This window comes from Pipistrellus kuhlii, unplaced genomic scaffold, assembly GCF_014108245.1.
Source record: "Pipistrellus kuhlii isolate mPipKuh1 unplaced genomic scaffold, mPipKuh1.p scaffold_m20_p_5, whole genome shotgun sequence".
Lineage (NCBI taxonomy): Eukaryota > Metazoa > Chordata > Mammalia > Chiroptera > Vespertilionidae > Pipistrellus > Pipistrellus kuhlii.
In genome coordinates, this window is record NW_023425551.1 from 39,891,898 (window position 1) to 39,909,794 (window position 17,897).

Below are 17,897 nucleotides of genomic sequence, written 5' to 3' on the forward strand. Positions count from 1 at the left end.
CCAGATATGATTTTGATAGAGAATCAAGTCCCAGTTATGTTGTTTGACAGGTGTTTATTTTTATGTAAGTAATTTTACTTAAGTTTTCATATGTGTAAAATGGGAATTAATGAATAACCTAAAAATCCGTTTAAAAAATATAAATCAGCCCTGGCTAGTATGGCTCGGCCATCCTATACAGGGAAAGGTTGTGGGTTTGATTCCCATTCAGGGCATCCAGGCTGCAGGTTCGATCCCTGGCCAAGGCGCGTTTGAGAGGCAGCCAATCTAGGTCTCCCCCACATCAGAGTCAGAGTCAGTCTCTCTCTCTCTCTCTCTCTCTCTCTCTCTCTCTCCCTCTCCCTCTCCCTCTCCCTCTCCCTCTCTCCCTCCCTCCCTCCTTCCCTCCTTTCCTCTAAAATCAATTTTTAAAAAAGCACATATCCTGGGGTAAGGATTAAGGAAAAAAGATATATATGAAAACATGCATCACACAGAGTAAGCTCCCCCCAAAATTAATTACAAAAAACAATAACAAGAAAACAGTACAACAGTAAATAAATTTGGATTCCACAGAACTTATGAAAGCTTCTCCGACATTGTTGGAAACTTACATATAGTGTCCCTTTAAAATATCTCAAACATTTTTTCAAACTAAAGATTTATCCAAAAAAAAGGCATTTCCATTCCCAGACATAAACACTATTATCACTATACAGAATGACATGGAACATTAAAAAGCACATAAAAATTAAAAGGCACATAAATAAGCAAGGAAAACAACTCACCGACAAGAGAAAGCAATCAATGAAACCAAATTCAGACAAGAAACAAATGCTGAAGTCATTAAACAGGAAGCATAAAATCACTATGATTACATGATAACACAGTGGTTGGCAAACTGCAGCTTGTGAGCCACATGCGGCTCTTTGGCCCCTTGAGTGTGGCTCTTCCACAAAATACCACCTACCCTAATTAAATTAATAACAATGTAGCTACCTATATAGTTTAAGTTTTAAAAATTTGTCTCTCAAAAGAAGTTTCAATCGTTGTACTGTTGATATTTGGCTCTGTTGACTAATGAATTTGCCGACCACTATGATCAAGAATCTAAAGGAAAAGATAGCCAAGAGGTAAATTCAGGTGGAAAATAGTAGAGATAAAAATTTTAAGAATCAAACAAATGCTGCAAATGAAGATCATATTAAGAGATGAAGAATATCTTGAACAGACTCATAGACTCAAGAGAAGTGAGGAAAGAGATAATTCTGGCAAGTCACAAAAAATTACCAAAATGAAATATGAGGAAAAATAATGGATAAAAGTACACAAAACAACATATCCAATTGCTCTGGATTAGTCAGACATAGAAGAACAAATAATGTAAGATATCTCTTATATGTGGAATCTAAAAAACAACAACAAAGAAAGCTCAAAGAAAAATAGTGGAATGGTGGTTACTAGCAGATGGAGAGTAGGGAATGGGGTATATGTTGCTAAAGGCACATACTTGCAACTACTATAAAAATAAGACAACCCAGAGATCTAATATACAGTGAGAATAAACAAAACTATTATAACCATTAAACTTGCTAGGAGACTAGATCTTAATTGTTCCTATCACTACAATAAATAATAATGTGATAGGTTAACTAATATGACAATGGCAAGCATATTGCAATGTAAATGTATCAAATCAATATGCTATAAACCTTAAATTTACCAAATGTTAAATGCAATTACATCTCAATTAAAAAGGATTACTATAATTCAATATGTAACTAATAAGGAAATAAATTATTTACTAATGGGTTATATGTCCTTTTTTTTTTTTTTTTACTATCAAGTTGTTTTTTAATTTTCTCCTGCAGAAAATCTACCAAAGATATATTTGCATCAATACTGAAATTGTCAACATTTAAGATAAATCGGGAAGAGATTAACCAATGAATTTATATGCACATAAGCATAGCCCAGGGATAGACCTGGGGAGGGGTGGGAGCAAGAAGGGGGGTTTGGGGGAGGAAGGTGAATATCTGACAAAAATAATTATTGCCAACAACTGGGAAGATTTTTAAAAAAGTTGTATAGTTGACAATGTTTATATTTGAAAGGACTCATGTTCATACATATTATGTAGTATTATATAATTAATAGGGGACATGGTCTTCATAAAACATTGGATGGGCTTAGAACTAAATATGAATTGAAACTTTTTCTTAATCATAATTAAACTATAATATAGTAATATGCCATTTACATATTGCTCACATATAAGCAGTCATGCATCTGATCAAAGAGAAAAAGAGCCTTATTGTATACAGTTCAGTTTGCATTAAGAAAACTAAAGCTACCATGAATATCCTTCTTCCTTTTTCTGTCAATCAAGCATGGCTTTTATAGCCACAAACACATCAACCTTGAAATAAAAAAGAATTGACTGTAATACAAATTCTTTATAGAAAAAAAGAAAAAGTAATTTGAAAGTTCTTCCCCCAAAAAGTAAATTGTAAATAGATAGGAACACATACACATGCACTAGTTAATGCTATCTGAATTTACCAATCCTATTTTGTCACAATTTATGTCATGGAATATAGAAATTAGAGCTATTAAGTATATACTATAAACTTAGATTTGTTTTAAATGGTTAAAAAAAATACAGAAGAAAAACAAGACATCTTACACATAGTTGATGTAGATTCACAAAATTCTGTATTGTTTTGTCCTTGCATGTCTCTGCATACATAGATGATTGATAGTGAGTTTGTAGTTTTTGTACAATTACAAAAATGTGAGAATACCTAATTTCTTCTTATGGCATTAGTGTTAGGGATGCTAACAAGCAAAAGAAAAGAAAACAGGAAGGTTTTTATAAAACATATATTAATGACCTGAAGAATTTTTAGGCACCCAATATTTTTCTCATATTATTTACTAGTTGGATAATATGTCTCTATCAAATATGTATAACTGGAGTGCCAGAAATTAGTGAGAATAGAAAGTTGAAGAAAAGGAGGAACAAGAATAAAAATTACCAATGATTTCTCACCCACTTAAAGATGCGTATGGTAAATGTTGCAAAAATCGTAAAATAAATAAAATGGATTGTATGTAATAAGCCAAAGGAGAATATCAAACAGCAAAAACATATTCAATATAAGAGAAGGAAGAGAGGGGGGAAAGGAGCAGAACAGATGGGATAAAGAAATAGTCAAATGAAACTTTTAAAACAACCGTACCTAAATGTAAATGAAATAAACACAGAAATTAAAAAAGAATTGACTGTAATACAAATTCTTTATAGAAAATAGGAAAAGAATAGATTGCCAAGCTCAATGGCTGAGACTAGACCTATGAACCAGGAGGTCACAGTTCAATTCCTGGCCAGGTCACATGCCTGGGTTGTAGGCCTGATCTCCAGTTGTGGGCATGCAGGAGGCAGCCAATCAATGTTTCTCTCTCATCATTGATGGTTCTCTCTCCCTCTCCGTTCTTCTTTGAAATATATTTTTTTAAAAGAGAAGAGACTGTCAGACTGGTTTTAAAAAACAGAGAAAAAAGACCAAATCATATGCTATATGCCTAAACCTAGAAATAGCCCAAATGTCCATCAAGATGAATGTAGAAACAAATCACTAAATTGCTAAAATTATTACAATGGAATACTATTCAATAATTATAAAGTACTGATATTTTTATATAGGTAAATTTCAAAATAGCAGTCTGAGTAAAAGACCACACACACAAATGCTGAATAATTCTATTTTTTGTAGTAAGAGAACACTCACAACTTCTCTACAGTTATAGAAATCACATTCATAGATTTCTGGGGTGGAATGGTGGGGCTGAATAAGGGAATCACGACAAGACTTTCTGGGCTATTCAGTATTTTATTTCATGATGGGTGGTATTTAAACAGGTACACATCTCTGAAAAACACTGAGCTGTATACTTAAAGGGGAAAATTCATGGTCTCTTACAAAAATAAAAATTTAGTAATTTGAAAACAGTACATTATAAATTAAAAATATACCCAGAAATCTTACAAAATTTTAAAATTAAACCAATTAGTGTTAGAAGTCAGTTCCTGCCCTTGTTAGTGTTGTCCAGTGGTTAGCGTGAGCCAACCACTGCACAGGATTGTAGGTTCAATTCCCGGTCAAGGACATGTACCTGGGGCTGCAGGCTCTATCCCTGGCCCTGGTCAGCCAACCGATATCTGTCTCACATTGATGTTTCTCTCTCTCTCCCCCACTTCTACTCTCTCTAAAAATCAATTAAAAAAATATATCCTTGGGTGAGGATTAAAAAAAAAAGTGGTTTTCTGTATGTTTAAGAACATATGTAGTTTAATTGGAGTTTATAATTCTACACTTATAATAATGTGAAGGTTAGTAACTTAATTTTCTACAAACATTATGTATTTTACACTCATACACACACAACAAAATAAAATAATTACCAATTGAAGCTGAGTATATCTGTTTCATGTGAGTTTCGATGATAGAAGGATCCCGAGAGCTGTAAGTTCCCAACTCAGGGTAAAAGCTGGAGCCAATATCATCTGGAGGTTTGTGTGTCCCTTGTGGATAATTATTGTTTATTCTAGGGTCCCAGTGCTTCAGCATTGAATGGTTCCAATGTATGTATTTACCATCAAATTGTGGATTTCCATACCAAGTGTAATAAAATACATGTAAATAATAATTCAGAGGCTGCAGTTCTTCCAGGAGAGGTTCAGAGGCTTTGGGAGGTTTCACAGTAAATTCAACATTTTTTAAATGCTTGATATTTGTTTCACTGTTGATTGTGTCACTCATTTCAGAATCAAAAATTTTCTCCAAGCGAGGAATTTGTCGACGAACTTCTGGAAGAAGATCAAGTCCAAAAGGAGCTCCAAAAGTGCCTTTATTTGGTCTCAGCATTTTTAAACCCAGCATCACAGAAAAAATAAATAGACTAAAAAGTGACAAAATGATGCAAGTCCTTCTTCGAAACTTTGCCATGATGACATACTTTAAACTCCAAAATAACAAATGTTTAGCTGTAATTTATTGAAAAACAGTAATTAGTAAATGGTAATAATATTTTCCAATGTATTAAAAAATGAAAACTCAAATGCACAAAATTCATTACATTGAAAAAATTTAACAGTGCATTAGGGTTTTAATTATATCAAATACTTATGTCTGCAACAGAATCTATATATGGCTCAACTAAATGCAGTATTTGGAAATACCATAATTATATTTTGTCAGATAAACATTTTGAAAATATTATTTAACAAAACAAATATATTTTTCATCATTTGGAAAGAGTTTACAAATACTAAATATAATTAAAACATTCTATGTATAGGGACTAAAATTTTCTAAATATAAAGTTAAGGTTCATTGTTTTAAAAAGGAAATACTTGTGAGATTTTCAAGAAACGAATTTTTTCAACAAAAAATAATTATTAAACAAGAAGGGAGTAATGACCTATTTTAAATGACATTTGTTATATGGAATAGAATGAGATAAAAAAATTAAATGATCACAACTTAACTTCCTGATTTTTAAAAATATTACATTATCACTTTGAAAATCACATTGAACAGAGGTTGTATTGTTAATTACAACTTCTAAAGTGGTTTCATGTATATTCTTTATGTTTTATTAATTGTGTATATATACACATGCATAGGGTGTGTTTATGTACATAGGTATATATATGTATACATGGATAAAATTTTAATAAGTCTTTTTATGCACAAATATTAGTTATTTGATGGAAAGTTTACATTGATTATATTTATAAAATATGATTTTCTATTATTTATTCACATTTTTGTTACTATAAAGCATTAAGTTAAAATAAATTAACTATGATGGAAAAGACACACAAGTAAAATTTAAACTAAAACCCCAGTATTTGTCACACACAAAAACTGTCTATAAACTGATGCTTCTACTATGCATATGTGCAAGAAATACTAAGATGAGCATTACTTTTTTTAAATATATATATTTTATTGATTTTTTTACAGAGGAAAAAAGAGAGAGAGCTAGAAACATCTATGAGTGGATGAGTGAGAAACACAGATCAGCTTCTTACACACCCCCTTGACCTGAATAGAACCTGGGATCCCCGGACAGCAGCAATTAACACATCTGATGCCAATTTTGGTTTTTAAGTACCCTTCTCTACTTAAAAGAACCAGGTTCTTTGGAGAAATGTTTATTGTAAAGCTGTGGGTGAAAATTTATAAGGTAAACCTAGAAAGTAGGGAAGTACACACACACACACACACACACACACACAAAATGTACTTTTGCAGAGCAACCAATGGCTAAATCTGGGACAATTTCAGCATCAAAATAAGGAATAAGAATAAACTAAGGCATTAAAATAAAGTGAGGACTTCTGAATCTATATTTTTTAAAATGTAAAAGTAAGTGGAATAAAGTAGACTCATCTTAGAAAGTCAACTAACAAATTTAGACTGAGTAATGGAATTAGAATATCACCATTTGGCAACTATCATAACAATAATTATGAGACAGGAGTTATCAATGGATATTAAATGAGGGAGAAAAAGTTTGATGAGAAACAGTATATCTCCCCAAAAGATATCTAATTAACTACAAAGGGAAAATAGTAACTTAACAGTTCAGAACCTAGCAGATACCATGTTATTAGACAAGTGATAAAAATTAAGTTCTTTAGTTAATTTTGGAAGGAGATATCATAAATCTCCTGAGAATGTCTTAAGGACACAGAATCACTGCTGTGGTATTTCTCAAAATTTAATCTGGATCTAAGCATGAGGAAACATCAAAATGTTAGACACACACAAAGGTCAATGTTTATATGTGCACATGTGTGCACACTTGCATACAATTACATGTATGTAATTGTTCATAATGTACTATGTAAGTGTGTATGTGTACAATGATAAAGCAAATGTGGTAAAATAGTACCATTTGATGAATCTTCAGAAAAAAGCAAAGGAGAACTGTTTAATTCTTTAAGTATAAATATGTTTGAAAATTAAAAAGGAAAAATAAAGAAAGCAAACTGGAGGATGTACGCTGTTAACCTAATACCTGCTTATTTCTGGGAAGGGCCAACTCATGTAAGTACTCTTCCAAGCTCTGCACTGAGAGAGGGACTCCAGGGAGTGAAATTCCTACCTATGGAATGTGGCAGCCCTCTAGATAAGAATAAAGGAATGATATAACTAGTTTTGGTTACCTGTGATTTGTTTCCTTAAATTTCCATGAAATAGAAAAAAATATATATAACATTATATCAATTATATTAAAGATACACACTGAGGGAGAAAATAAGATAAATAGGTATAAGGATTACCATCTTTGGGTGAGAAAATACGGTTATGTTTTCTTACTCTGTCTTCTAAAATGAAAGCAATCCTTTTAAGAAAAGTTTGGGGTAGATATTTTATAAGAAAATAATCAATGGTAATGAATATCGATGAGTCACAGAGGATGGAGAAATAACTACTGAATTTAGAAATCAGCAAGACATTGACTTTTGAGATGTTGACTAGCTCAGTGGTGAAATGCATGAGAGGCAGGATATATAATGGAAAGAATATTGATTTTGGAATGGAAGAATCAGTCATGTTGATTTAGTTGTGTGACCCTGAGTAACTAATCTCTTCTTGCAAAGGAGTACATGGCCTGTTTTGCTTTCCGACAAAGCTGTTCTGTGAATCATGCAAGATAATGTATGTGAAAGAAAGTATAAAAGGGTAATGTTTTAATCAATTGGTAAATACCGATTGTATTTAAAAATAAATAAAAAGCAAAGAAATATAGGCAACATAGTTTTGATTTTTATAAATACCATATTTTATTGATTGTTTACAGAGGAAGGGAGAGGGAGAGAGAGTTAGAAACATTGATGAGAGAGAAACATTTATCAGCTGCCTCCTGTACCACTCCCCCACTAGGGATGTGCCTGCAACCAAGGTACATGCCCTTGACCAGAATGGAACCTGGGACCCTTCAGTCCACAGGCTGATGTTCTATCCACTGGGCAAAACCAGTTAGGACTACTTGATTTTTTTAAATATTTGTAATATATAAACTTCTCAGATCTACATAAAACACCAAAAAAATCAATTTATGAAAGTCAATGATTTTTCCCCTCTTGCCTGTCAATGTAATTTCTTAAACTGGACCCTCTTTGTGTCTGTGTCTGTGTCTCTCTCTCTATCTCTCTCTCTGTCTCTTTACATTCACTTAAAAAAATTATCAATCATTATAGATGATCCACTGCTTCTATCCCAACCTTCATATCTCAGATAACAGTAAGTCATCTCAACCATAAGCAAGGCAGCAGGTCATTGTGATTAAAATATGGGCTCTACAGTTCAGATGCCCAGGTACACATTCCAGTTGTATCCTTTTCAGCTATTTCACCTATACAAGTGAGCTTCCCCTCCCTCCCCCCCTTTTTTTTTCCATCTATAGGAGTTATCACATGACTCAGGATTTTTGTGAGGATAAAATAAGTTAACATTATAAAATTCTTAGAATCTTTCTGGCTTACATTACACTGAATAAATATACAAGCATTTATGATGACAATGCCTGCTATCAAAGCTGGGTGTCAGGCAAAAAATTGAAAACTAAAACATGATTTATTCTCTTTAAATGCCTATTGTCTATATGGCTAACTTTTAAAATACTACTTATCCTTCAAGACAAAGCTGAAATGTTGCCTCTTCTTTTTGATACCTCTAATGGTTCCAGAGAGAAAAGCACTCACTTTCTCACATATTCTATTATTACAGCATTACCTGCTTTTTAAATTGGCATTTTAAAAAATGTATTGCATCATGTTATTTATTTACTACATAGGGAATATAATAGAACCCTTACCTCTACAGTCTAGTAGAGCCCAATATATCTTATTCATAGTCAGCAACTGTTAAGTGTCCAGCTTAAACAATTTAATTTCTGGCCCTTTGTTCTGATACTGGTATATATTTGGGCAATATGTGTATAGACAGATTCTACTGACTATACATATACCTAATATGTTTATAGTCAATAATGAGCTGATTATACAGGAAGATTATACAGATCCAAAAATTAAAAAATCAATTTTAATGAAAATTATGTCCAACAGAGCAAAACCACAATGATCCTTGGAATGCCTAACAGGTGCAATAATCTCACAGGAAAGGTATAGAGCACATGTGTCAAACACAAGGCCCGTGAGCCAAATCCGTCCCGCCAGGCCTTGCAATGTGACCCGCACCGCACTGTCATCACTGCACTCCGCTGCGTTTCCATCACAATGACAGTTTATGACTGTTCAGTAAACCATTCAGCCCACGATTTAGGCTGGATTTTAGATTTTGGCCCCTTCTCTGATTGAGTTCGACACCCCTAGTATAGAGCATTGGTCGGCAAACTGCGGCTCGAGAGCCACATACGGCTCTTTGGCCCCTTGAGTTCTTAGCAAAGTTCAGCTTAGGAGTACCTTAATTAAGTTAATAACCATGTACCTACCTATATAGTTTAAAAAATTTGGCTCTCAAAAGAAACTGCAATCGTTGTACTGTTGATATTTGGCTCTGTTGACTAATGAGTTTGCCGACCACTGGTAAAGAGGAACTACTTATTTGGGTTCCACAAAAGAAGTTTCAGAAGTCACTTGAGAGAAAAAACAAAAACAAAAACCTGCAAGTTAATTATAGATGTATAGGTTCTCAAAGCAGGAACTGATTCCAGGTATTGGCTATTGAAAATCTGTTATCTGCAAGGGTCAGTTTACATTACATCATAGGTTCTTTCTAAACTTTATGGTTTCTGTATTGGTGTGTTGTGCTTTTAATCTCTGAAGTGCTAATTTTTGACTTGGAGGTTTAGTGAGGTCCAAGGGATCCAGAAACCGTATAATTTAACTATTATTTCAAAAAGTATTTACTGTTGCCTTGTTACTCAGAAAAGCCAAAAAACTTCACGTTTTAATTATCTATTATACAGACTTCTGGTGCTTTTCTCCTTTTAGCATTGTTTTCTTCTAATTTTATTTTCTAGGAAGCCACGAGAGATACGCTAGTACTGTAAGACAGATCTGGAACTTTCAAAGTCAGTTTCAGAGCCAAGGCTTCCTGCCCAGGTCTGCAGGTCGGTTTTAAGTAAACACTTGTATCCTCTGGCTAACAAAAATTCAGGTAAGCCTACTCTCAGCCTTTTGTTTTCATCTTCACAACAATCTATGAAGCAGAAACCCCTTTTCACGCTATTTTACAGCTGATGTAACTAGGGCACAGAGCCCTTGTTAACTTTAACAGTTAGCACATGGCAAATAACAGGCGTGATGTTAATCAACTCACTCAAGCTTCTGCCCTCAGGCCAGCCCACCTTCCTAGCACATATTACACACACCAAGTTTACAGAATGTAACACTGCTGACATGTGACCCTGTTTTCATTAAACAGTGATTAACTGTTACCTGCTCAAAAACTGTAGCCCACATTTAATCTCAAAACAGCTTATTTTCTGATCAAACACTGTTCGTCACGTGACCAATGTTTGCAGCGTGGGGCCTGAAAAGTCCCAATAGTCACTGCACTCAAGGGGCTTACATACAGCTTAACAGGAACAGAGTAACAGCATGAAAACGATGTGCAACGTGACCTACCATTGCTAATCTCTAAATTTTATCTTGTATGAATATTTCCAACTCCTGTCTAAATACGTTAACACATAACCCATTTTTTTAAGTCTATATAACGGCATTCTCCCTTGCTTTTTATTTGTTTTAATCACTTCTACATTTCCCCTGAACAGCTATCTGTAGAGTCTTGCAATAGTAATAAAACCAAAACAAACTATCCTAACTGCCTGAATTCCAATGTCCTCTTCTGGGAAATGAAAAAAAAAAAAGACAGTAATCCACCACCGTTGCACCTGAGCCTCCGCAGAACAGACGTCTGCGAGGGCAGTGCCCGGCCTGGAACCGGTGAAGGAAGAAGCCTCCCCGTGGGGCCTCGCCGCCACCCTCGCTCTCTGCCCCCGGCCCGGCCGCCCCGGGGACCCCGGGACGAGGGGTGGACCCCCAAACCCCAAACCCCAATTCGCTCGGGACAGGAAGGGAAAACCGAGGCAGGTGAAGGCTCCATTCCCAAGTGGCGGAGAGGACGCCGACGGGGTGGGGAGAAAGCAAGGGAGAAGGCAGTAACACCAACCCCGGCGGCTACACGGGGGCCGAGCGCCGCGGCCCGGGTCCGAGGCCCGCAGCTCCCGCCGCCCGCCGGCCCCGCGGAGCACGGGAGCGGCGAGCAGATTGGCTGGCGAACCAGCGCGCAGGCGCACGCACTGGACTCCCCCCGCCCCCCCTCTCCGCTCCCCGCCGCACCCGCGGGTGCGGGGCCCCGACTCCCCCCGGTCGGTCACTCACCGGGGCTGGGGGGCGGCCCGGCAGCGGCTCCGCGGGCTGGGAGGTGGGCGGGAGGTGCCTGCGGCCTCCGGGCGGGCCGACCTGCCCCGCCTCCAAGCCGCGCGCGGAGCGTTCCGGGAGCCGGGGGCGGGGCTTGGCGAGGGGCGGGGGCTTACTTAGGGGCGGGGCTTGTGGAGGGGCGGGGCTCTGGTTCCCCTGGCAAAGGCGCCTCTGGCTGTGCGGATGGGGAGGGAGGTGGATGGGAGGGGAGAGCTTGTTAGTGTGTCCTGAACTAATTAAATGTGGAGAAAAGGTCGGAGCACAGCCAGGCTGGACTCCTGTCCTCTTTCTCCGCGGATAGAGGACTCGCCCGTCTCTTAGGACCTGGTCCCCTGAGGCTCCAGGGGGAGGCTCTCACCAGTAACCGTCAGCTGATTCTGATAGCATCACAGGAGCTGCACATTTGTATTTGTGTTTAACTCGAGGTCACGGGTTATTTCCAACCTTCTCAAATGAAGGAACCGCGTTGTGTTTAATGGAACTTTACTTAGAAGGCCAAAGTAAGCAGAGAAAGGTGGACATTTTTAATTTGCAAAGTATTATATAACATCGCCTTTGTATTAAAATACTTAGAGGTAATTGAGAACAGTGAGGAGGGTGTGGAGGAAAAAAAAAAAAAAGAACCTTTGAAATAGTGGTTACAGCTGAAGGTACCATCTTACATCAGCCTCAGAAGCCAAGAGAATTAATTATCTATTTTGTTTGGTTACATGGTAACAAGGAAACCCTGACGCACAGTGTAGAACTTATTGATGTACTCAATTTGCTCTCCTTAAAATCTCACTGAATTTTTTAAAGACTTACTAATGGTGAAGTAAACAATATAAATTATCCTATATTTGCACATTTTAAAGAATAATAAAAAGAATAGCCAGGTATCATTATGAAATACCATTATCCTGAATTTTGTATTAATCATCCTCTTACTTTAAAAGAGTTATATATGTAAGATTCCATAAAAATATAGTTATCCTGGTGGTGTATTTAAAAAATATATATATATATATATATATATATATATATATATATTATTGATTTTTCACAGAGAGGAAGGGAGAGGGATAGAAAGTCAGAAACATCAATGAGAGAGAAACATCCAACAGCCGCATCCTGCACACCCTCCACTAGGGATGTGCCCACAACCAAGGCATATGCCCTTAACCGGAATTGAACTTGGGATTGGGACCCTAGAGTCCACAGGCCTACGTTCTATCCACTGAGCCAATCCAGTCAGGGCCTGGTGGTGTATTTTATATAAGGAATCATACTCTTTTTTCACCTCACACTGATGTTTTGAGATTCACGTATACTTAAATCCATTTCACATGGGCTAAGCTGGCACATAATTATCCATGACACCTGCTGTGGTTAGATTCAAAACTTTTGCCTGAAAATAGTCTCTTTTAATTTGCATTTCCCCCCCTTTCTATCTGGGTTGTTCTTAGGTGCTATTTGTGCTTCTGGGAAATGCCTGTTGTCAGGTCTTAACTAATTTTTAATTGGCTTCTTTGCTTTTGAAAATTAATTTATACATAATTATGTATTTTAAAAGTTTACATATGGGTGGTGGTACATAATGCGATATACAGATCATGTATCATAGCAATGTACACTTGAAACCAATATGATGGTCTTTACCAAGGTCACCCCAGTAAATTGAATTAGTAAAAAATAAACATTTTTCAAAAAAGTTTAAATACTTCTCTCTTATCAAATTCTATTCTCATGCATTAACCCAATAATAGCCTTTAGTTTTCCCTAATTACCACTGATTATTCTAATAGTCCCCAGCCCATAAGATCTTTGGAGTTAATCTTGTCTTGCTACTAGAATAACGGAACCATTTTCTCTTTTGGCATTAGCAATAAACATCCTCTTATTTCACAGGCACATGCAAACTTTTATACCTACCACCATTCCTTTCTTTGTCTCCATTTTAATGAGCCTCAGACACATACAGAATACATAGTATGTGAGAAATTATGCCAGTTAGGATCAGCTTTAATTACATAAAACAGAATACTCAACAGTTTTGTAAATAAGACTCAGCTTTGCTATTTTCTTGTGTTAAGGAGTCTGAGGATCATAAGGTAATGCCACAGACTCCTCTATTTTATTTTATTTTGTTTTGTTTTATTTTATTTTTTATTCATTTTACTTATTTTTTGCTCCACAATCCTAATTGTTGGCTTCCACCCTCTCTCAATATGCTGCTTTCCATCCTCATATCTACCTTATACTTAAGGATGGCTGCTATGCTCTAGACATCTTGTCTGAATCCTAGTCAGCAAGTAGAAGGAAGAGGTAGCAGGAAATGTTGAAAAGGTCAAGGATGGCTCTTCTGGCTACTTATTAAAGTAATGAGTTTTCTGGGAAGTACAATCCAACCATTTATGCTTTCATGTGATTGACTGTAATTGAGTCAGTCAGCCATATGCAGCTGCAAATAATACTCTTAGAAGTGTGGCCTTTCACCTGTGCTCCACAACTCCTACCCCCAATTAAGTCAGAGTTCCGTTACTAAGAAAGAAGCAAATAATGGATATTGAGTAGGAAATGAACAAGATTTACTGCAGCAGAGAACAGAGGAGAGAAAGAGGAGCTAGACTTCACCAAGATATTATACTTCGGCCCAACCTAAGCTGCAATGTGATAAGCCTTGAAATACATGGCTTATCACATTGCAGCTTAGTTCGCCTATGGGATGTACCTGTTTATGGAAAGTTAATAAAAAGGGTACAAAAGCTTTGCCATAAAACTGACAGCGTCTGACAATAATACCACACTTCAGTCTTCCAGTGTCCAATATAAATGGTGGTGAATATAGGTTTTTAGGTGTTCAGAGGAATAAAACAATCATTCAGTGAATGTCTTCTCCCAGGGCCAGTTATAAGCCATCACATTCTTTAACACCAGACACATCAAAGTGTACTCCAGGTCCTAGCATTAGAAGTGGTAGATATTATTTTGGTTAACTGTATTTGATGTTGATAGGTACAAGGACAAGTGTCATTTCAATAAAAAGCGTATCATTCACCCTGGCAGGTGTGGTTCAGTTGGTTGGAGTGTCATCCCATATACCAAAAGGTTGTGGGTTTGACCCCTGTCAGGGCGAGCACTGGGAGGTGTCTAACGGATGGTGGCAGCTGAGATGGCTGCATGCCTGCATTAAAAGCTGGGCAAGCAGGAAGATGCAGCACTTCCGGGAGGGAAAACAGGGTGATAGAGAGTCTCTGTGTTTGGAAGGAAGGAAGTTTCATGGGTTGTAATCAAGCACTAGTTTCACACCTTAACCAGCCAAGCCCTAAATGTTATACCACATTTTACTAGGTCATTTCCTAAGGCATTTAGGATTTAAATTTCCTCCTTTGCAGGATACATTAGATTCCTTAAATTCCTTAACCAAACAAGATTCCTCTGCTGTAAAAACACCCTCTGTTGACATAAAGAAAAAAAAAAAAAGGCTTGTTTTTTCCTAAGATAGATGAGCCCACTCATCCTGTCTTTATATCGATATAAGAAAGAAAAAGTTAATTTTTCTCAACAGTAAGGTGATTTTTGTGCCTGCTTATTCTAAGAGGTAACTGGCAATTTTCTTGTTAGAATAAAAATGGAGAAAAAATGCATTTATTCTCTGCTAATGCATTCCTTTGCTAGAGAATCCAATTAAAAAGCAGGTTTATGCTTTATACATTTCTTCTATTCCCCATAATGTCAAGCTCTTATGAGCACAGATACAGAAATGTCTGAGTTTCTGAGTCTCCTTCCTCCAGCACCTACTGACATGTGCCACAGTACTGTTTGTAGTGGGGTGAATAATGGCCCCCCAAAATATCTAAGTCCTAGTCCTCTCAACCTGTGAATGCTACTTGATATGCCAAAAGGGACTTTGCAGGTATGATTAAGGGTTTTGAGATAGAGATTCTCTGGATGGGCCCTAACTATTATTTTTATTTATAACACAGACAGAGGGAGATTTGACAGATTAGAAGGCAAGGTGACCACTGAAGCAAAGTACTGTGCTGCTGGCTGTGAAGAATGGAGAAGGGGCTACAACTAAAAGAATGCAGCTTTAGAAGCTAGAAAAGGCAAGAAAACAGATTCCCCCCTAATCCTCCTATAGGTGAGTGACTGTGCCAACAATGGGATTGCACCCAGTGAAACTGATTCAGACTTCTGAACTCCAGAACTTCAAGAAATTGTATTTTTTAAGCTACCAAGTTTATGGTCATTTGTTCCAGTAGCCTTAGTGTTCAATAAATGTGTTAAATAAATAAAGCAACGAACAGTAAGTACCTAGTAAACATTATACCAATTACAAGATGCTCAGGTTGATTAAAAAATGATGTGTGAGAAGGAAGATTGTAGATGCACTGTCTACTCATTATTAATATTATTAGCCTTAAAATATTCTTTGGATGTGAGAGAAACACTATCCTTCAAATATATCTACAGAATTAAAACTAAATACATTTATCTAACCTGGGGTTTTTATTTACCAGCCATTACTCTGATTGTTTTTAGGATGGTTTTGGTTTAATACTGCTCAATATGTTAGTTTTATGATAATACTAGAGGCCTGATGCATGAAGATTCATGCAGAATGGACCTTTCTTCCCTTGGTTGCTGGCATCACCTTCATCTTGGCCTAAGCCACCTTTCCACCTTCCCATGCTGCCCAGAGGCCTGAAGCTGCTGGGGGCTGTGTGGAATGCCTGCATTGTCTCCATGGCGATGACAAGCATCCCGCCCCTGTCTGCTCGGCACTTTCATGTACAAATTAACCCACCATCTTTGTCGGGTTAATTTGCATACTCAATTCTGATTGGCTGGTGGGTGTCATGAAGGTACAGCCGATTTGCATCATACTTTTTTAATTAGTGTAGACTAGAAGCCTGGTGCATGAAATTTGTGCACTTGAGGGGGTGTGTGGATTCCTCAGCCTGGCCTGCACCTCCTCGCGGTCCCAGAGCCCTGCAATTGATTACTCCACAGGGGGAGGCCCCGCCCACTCACCACAGTGCCAGTGCCCAGGTAGCCTGGGCCTCCTTCTGCAGGGTGATCATGGGAAGATGGCAGGGCCCCCAAACCAATCACATTGCACCCACCTTGGCTGGCCTGGCACCACTGAGTGTCATAGTGTGGTCATCTATTAGAAGGTCATTCCACAGTTTAACTGTTCAGTCAATTTGCATATTATGCTTTTATTACAATATTATAGATGTTTCCTTTGCTTATTCATTTATTCACAATATTTAGGTGTTACCTACTTTCCAAATATGCTGATTCATAAGAAATCTGTCTTCTAGACATTTGTCATCTATCAAGAGAGATACATATAGACACTGTTACCCACTTAGCACTGCATGGATTACTTCAATTATACATATACTAGTGGCCCAATGCACAAAATTCATGCACAGAGGGAAGTTCCCTCAGCCCAGCCTGTGCCTTCTCCAATTGGGGAACCCCTTGGTGGATGTCCTACTGCTGGTTTAGGCCGGATCCCACAGGGACATCCCCCTTGCAATCTGGGACCACTGGCTCCTAACCTCTCACCTGCCTGCCTGCCTGGTCACTCCTAACTGCCTCTTCCTGCCTGTTGATCTCACCCCCAAGTTCTCTCCCCTTCTGGCCTGCTCTCTCCCCCAATTTCCTCTGCCTGCCTGATCACCCTGACCTGCCAGCCCCTGCTGGCCTGATCTTGACCCCAACAGCCCTCCCCTGTTGTCCAATTTGGTTCAGATTGGTCAGTTTATATACTAGTCAGTGTCATAAGCTCCATCTCCTAGGCAGCCATTGGCTCCCCCCAGTTCACCCAGATTTAGTTCTGATTGGTCGGTTTCTATGCCAGTCAGCATCTCTGGGCCTATCTCTGGGTCTGATGAGAGAGGCAGGACTGATCAACAGCCCCCACAGAAGCCTGGAGAGAAACAGAGGTTTGGCTGCTGGCAAAGCTCAAAGAAAAAGAGAAGCAACGGCTGATCAACAGCTTCCAGGAAGGTTGTGAATCAGACTCTGCCTCTCTCCGGGCCTTATCCAGTCAGTGCTGAGTCACCACAGCAACTCAGCATTGACTGCAGGACTAACTTTTGGTGTTTGGTCAAGCCTTAGGTCAGTCATTATGGATCCTGATTTTTATATATTAGGACAATCTATATTCTCAAAAGCATTTGTATTCCTGTAAGGCAGGCTTCTTTTCATTCACCTTTGTATTTTAATAGCACCTAGTTTGGTGCATTTCATGAAGAAAATCTTGAAAATTTTATTATTTGAATGCATCTATTAGTGAGAAATTCATTTTTCATTGATTGAATAAGGACCAAAGCACTGGTGTGCCTTTGTATATGTGTGTGTGTGTGAGAGAGAGATAACTTGGTGGTAACATTTTTCTGTTGCTGCTTCTTTCAAAATAAATTGAGTATGGTGTTTAATTTTCTTTTAAAGTAAA

General features: G+C 37.6%; 1 protein-coding gene across 2 annotated transcripts in view; it reads right to left on the reverse strand.

The window, feature by feature from the left end:
- MANEA (mannosidase endo-alpha) overlaps nt 1-11,528 on the reverse strand; it is a 28,026-nt gene extending 16,498 nt beyond the window's left edge. The window contains exons 1-2 of one of the 2 annotated variants that reach the window (XM_045572935.1): nt 11,408-11,528; nt 4,445-5,026 (exon numbers count right to left, since the gene is read on the reverse strand). In XM_045572935.1, coding sequence (XP_045428891.1) covers nt 4,445-4,988 — 544 coding nt within the window. In that variant the 5' untranslated portion in view covers nt 4,989-5,026; nt 11,408-11,528. Of the gene's footprint in view, nt 1-4,444; nt 5,027-7,071; nt 7,094-11,407 lie in introns of those variants that run through there. The other variant, XM_036414848.2, reaches the window with a different exon arrangement.
- Nucleotides 11,529-17,897: the final 6,369 nt, after the last annotated feature.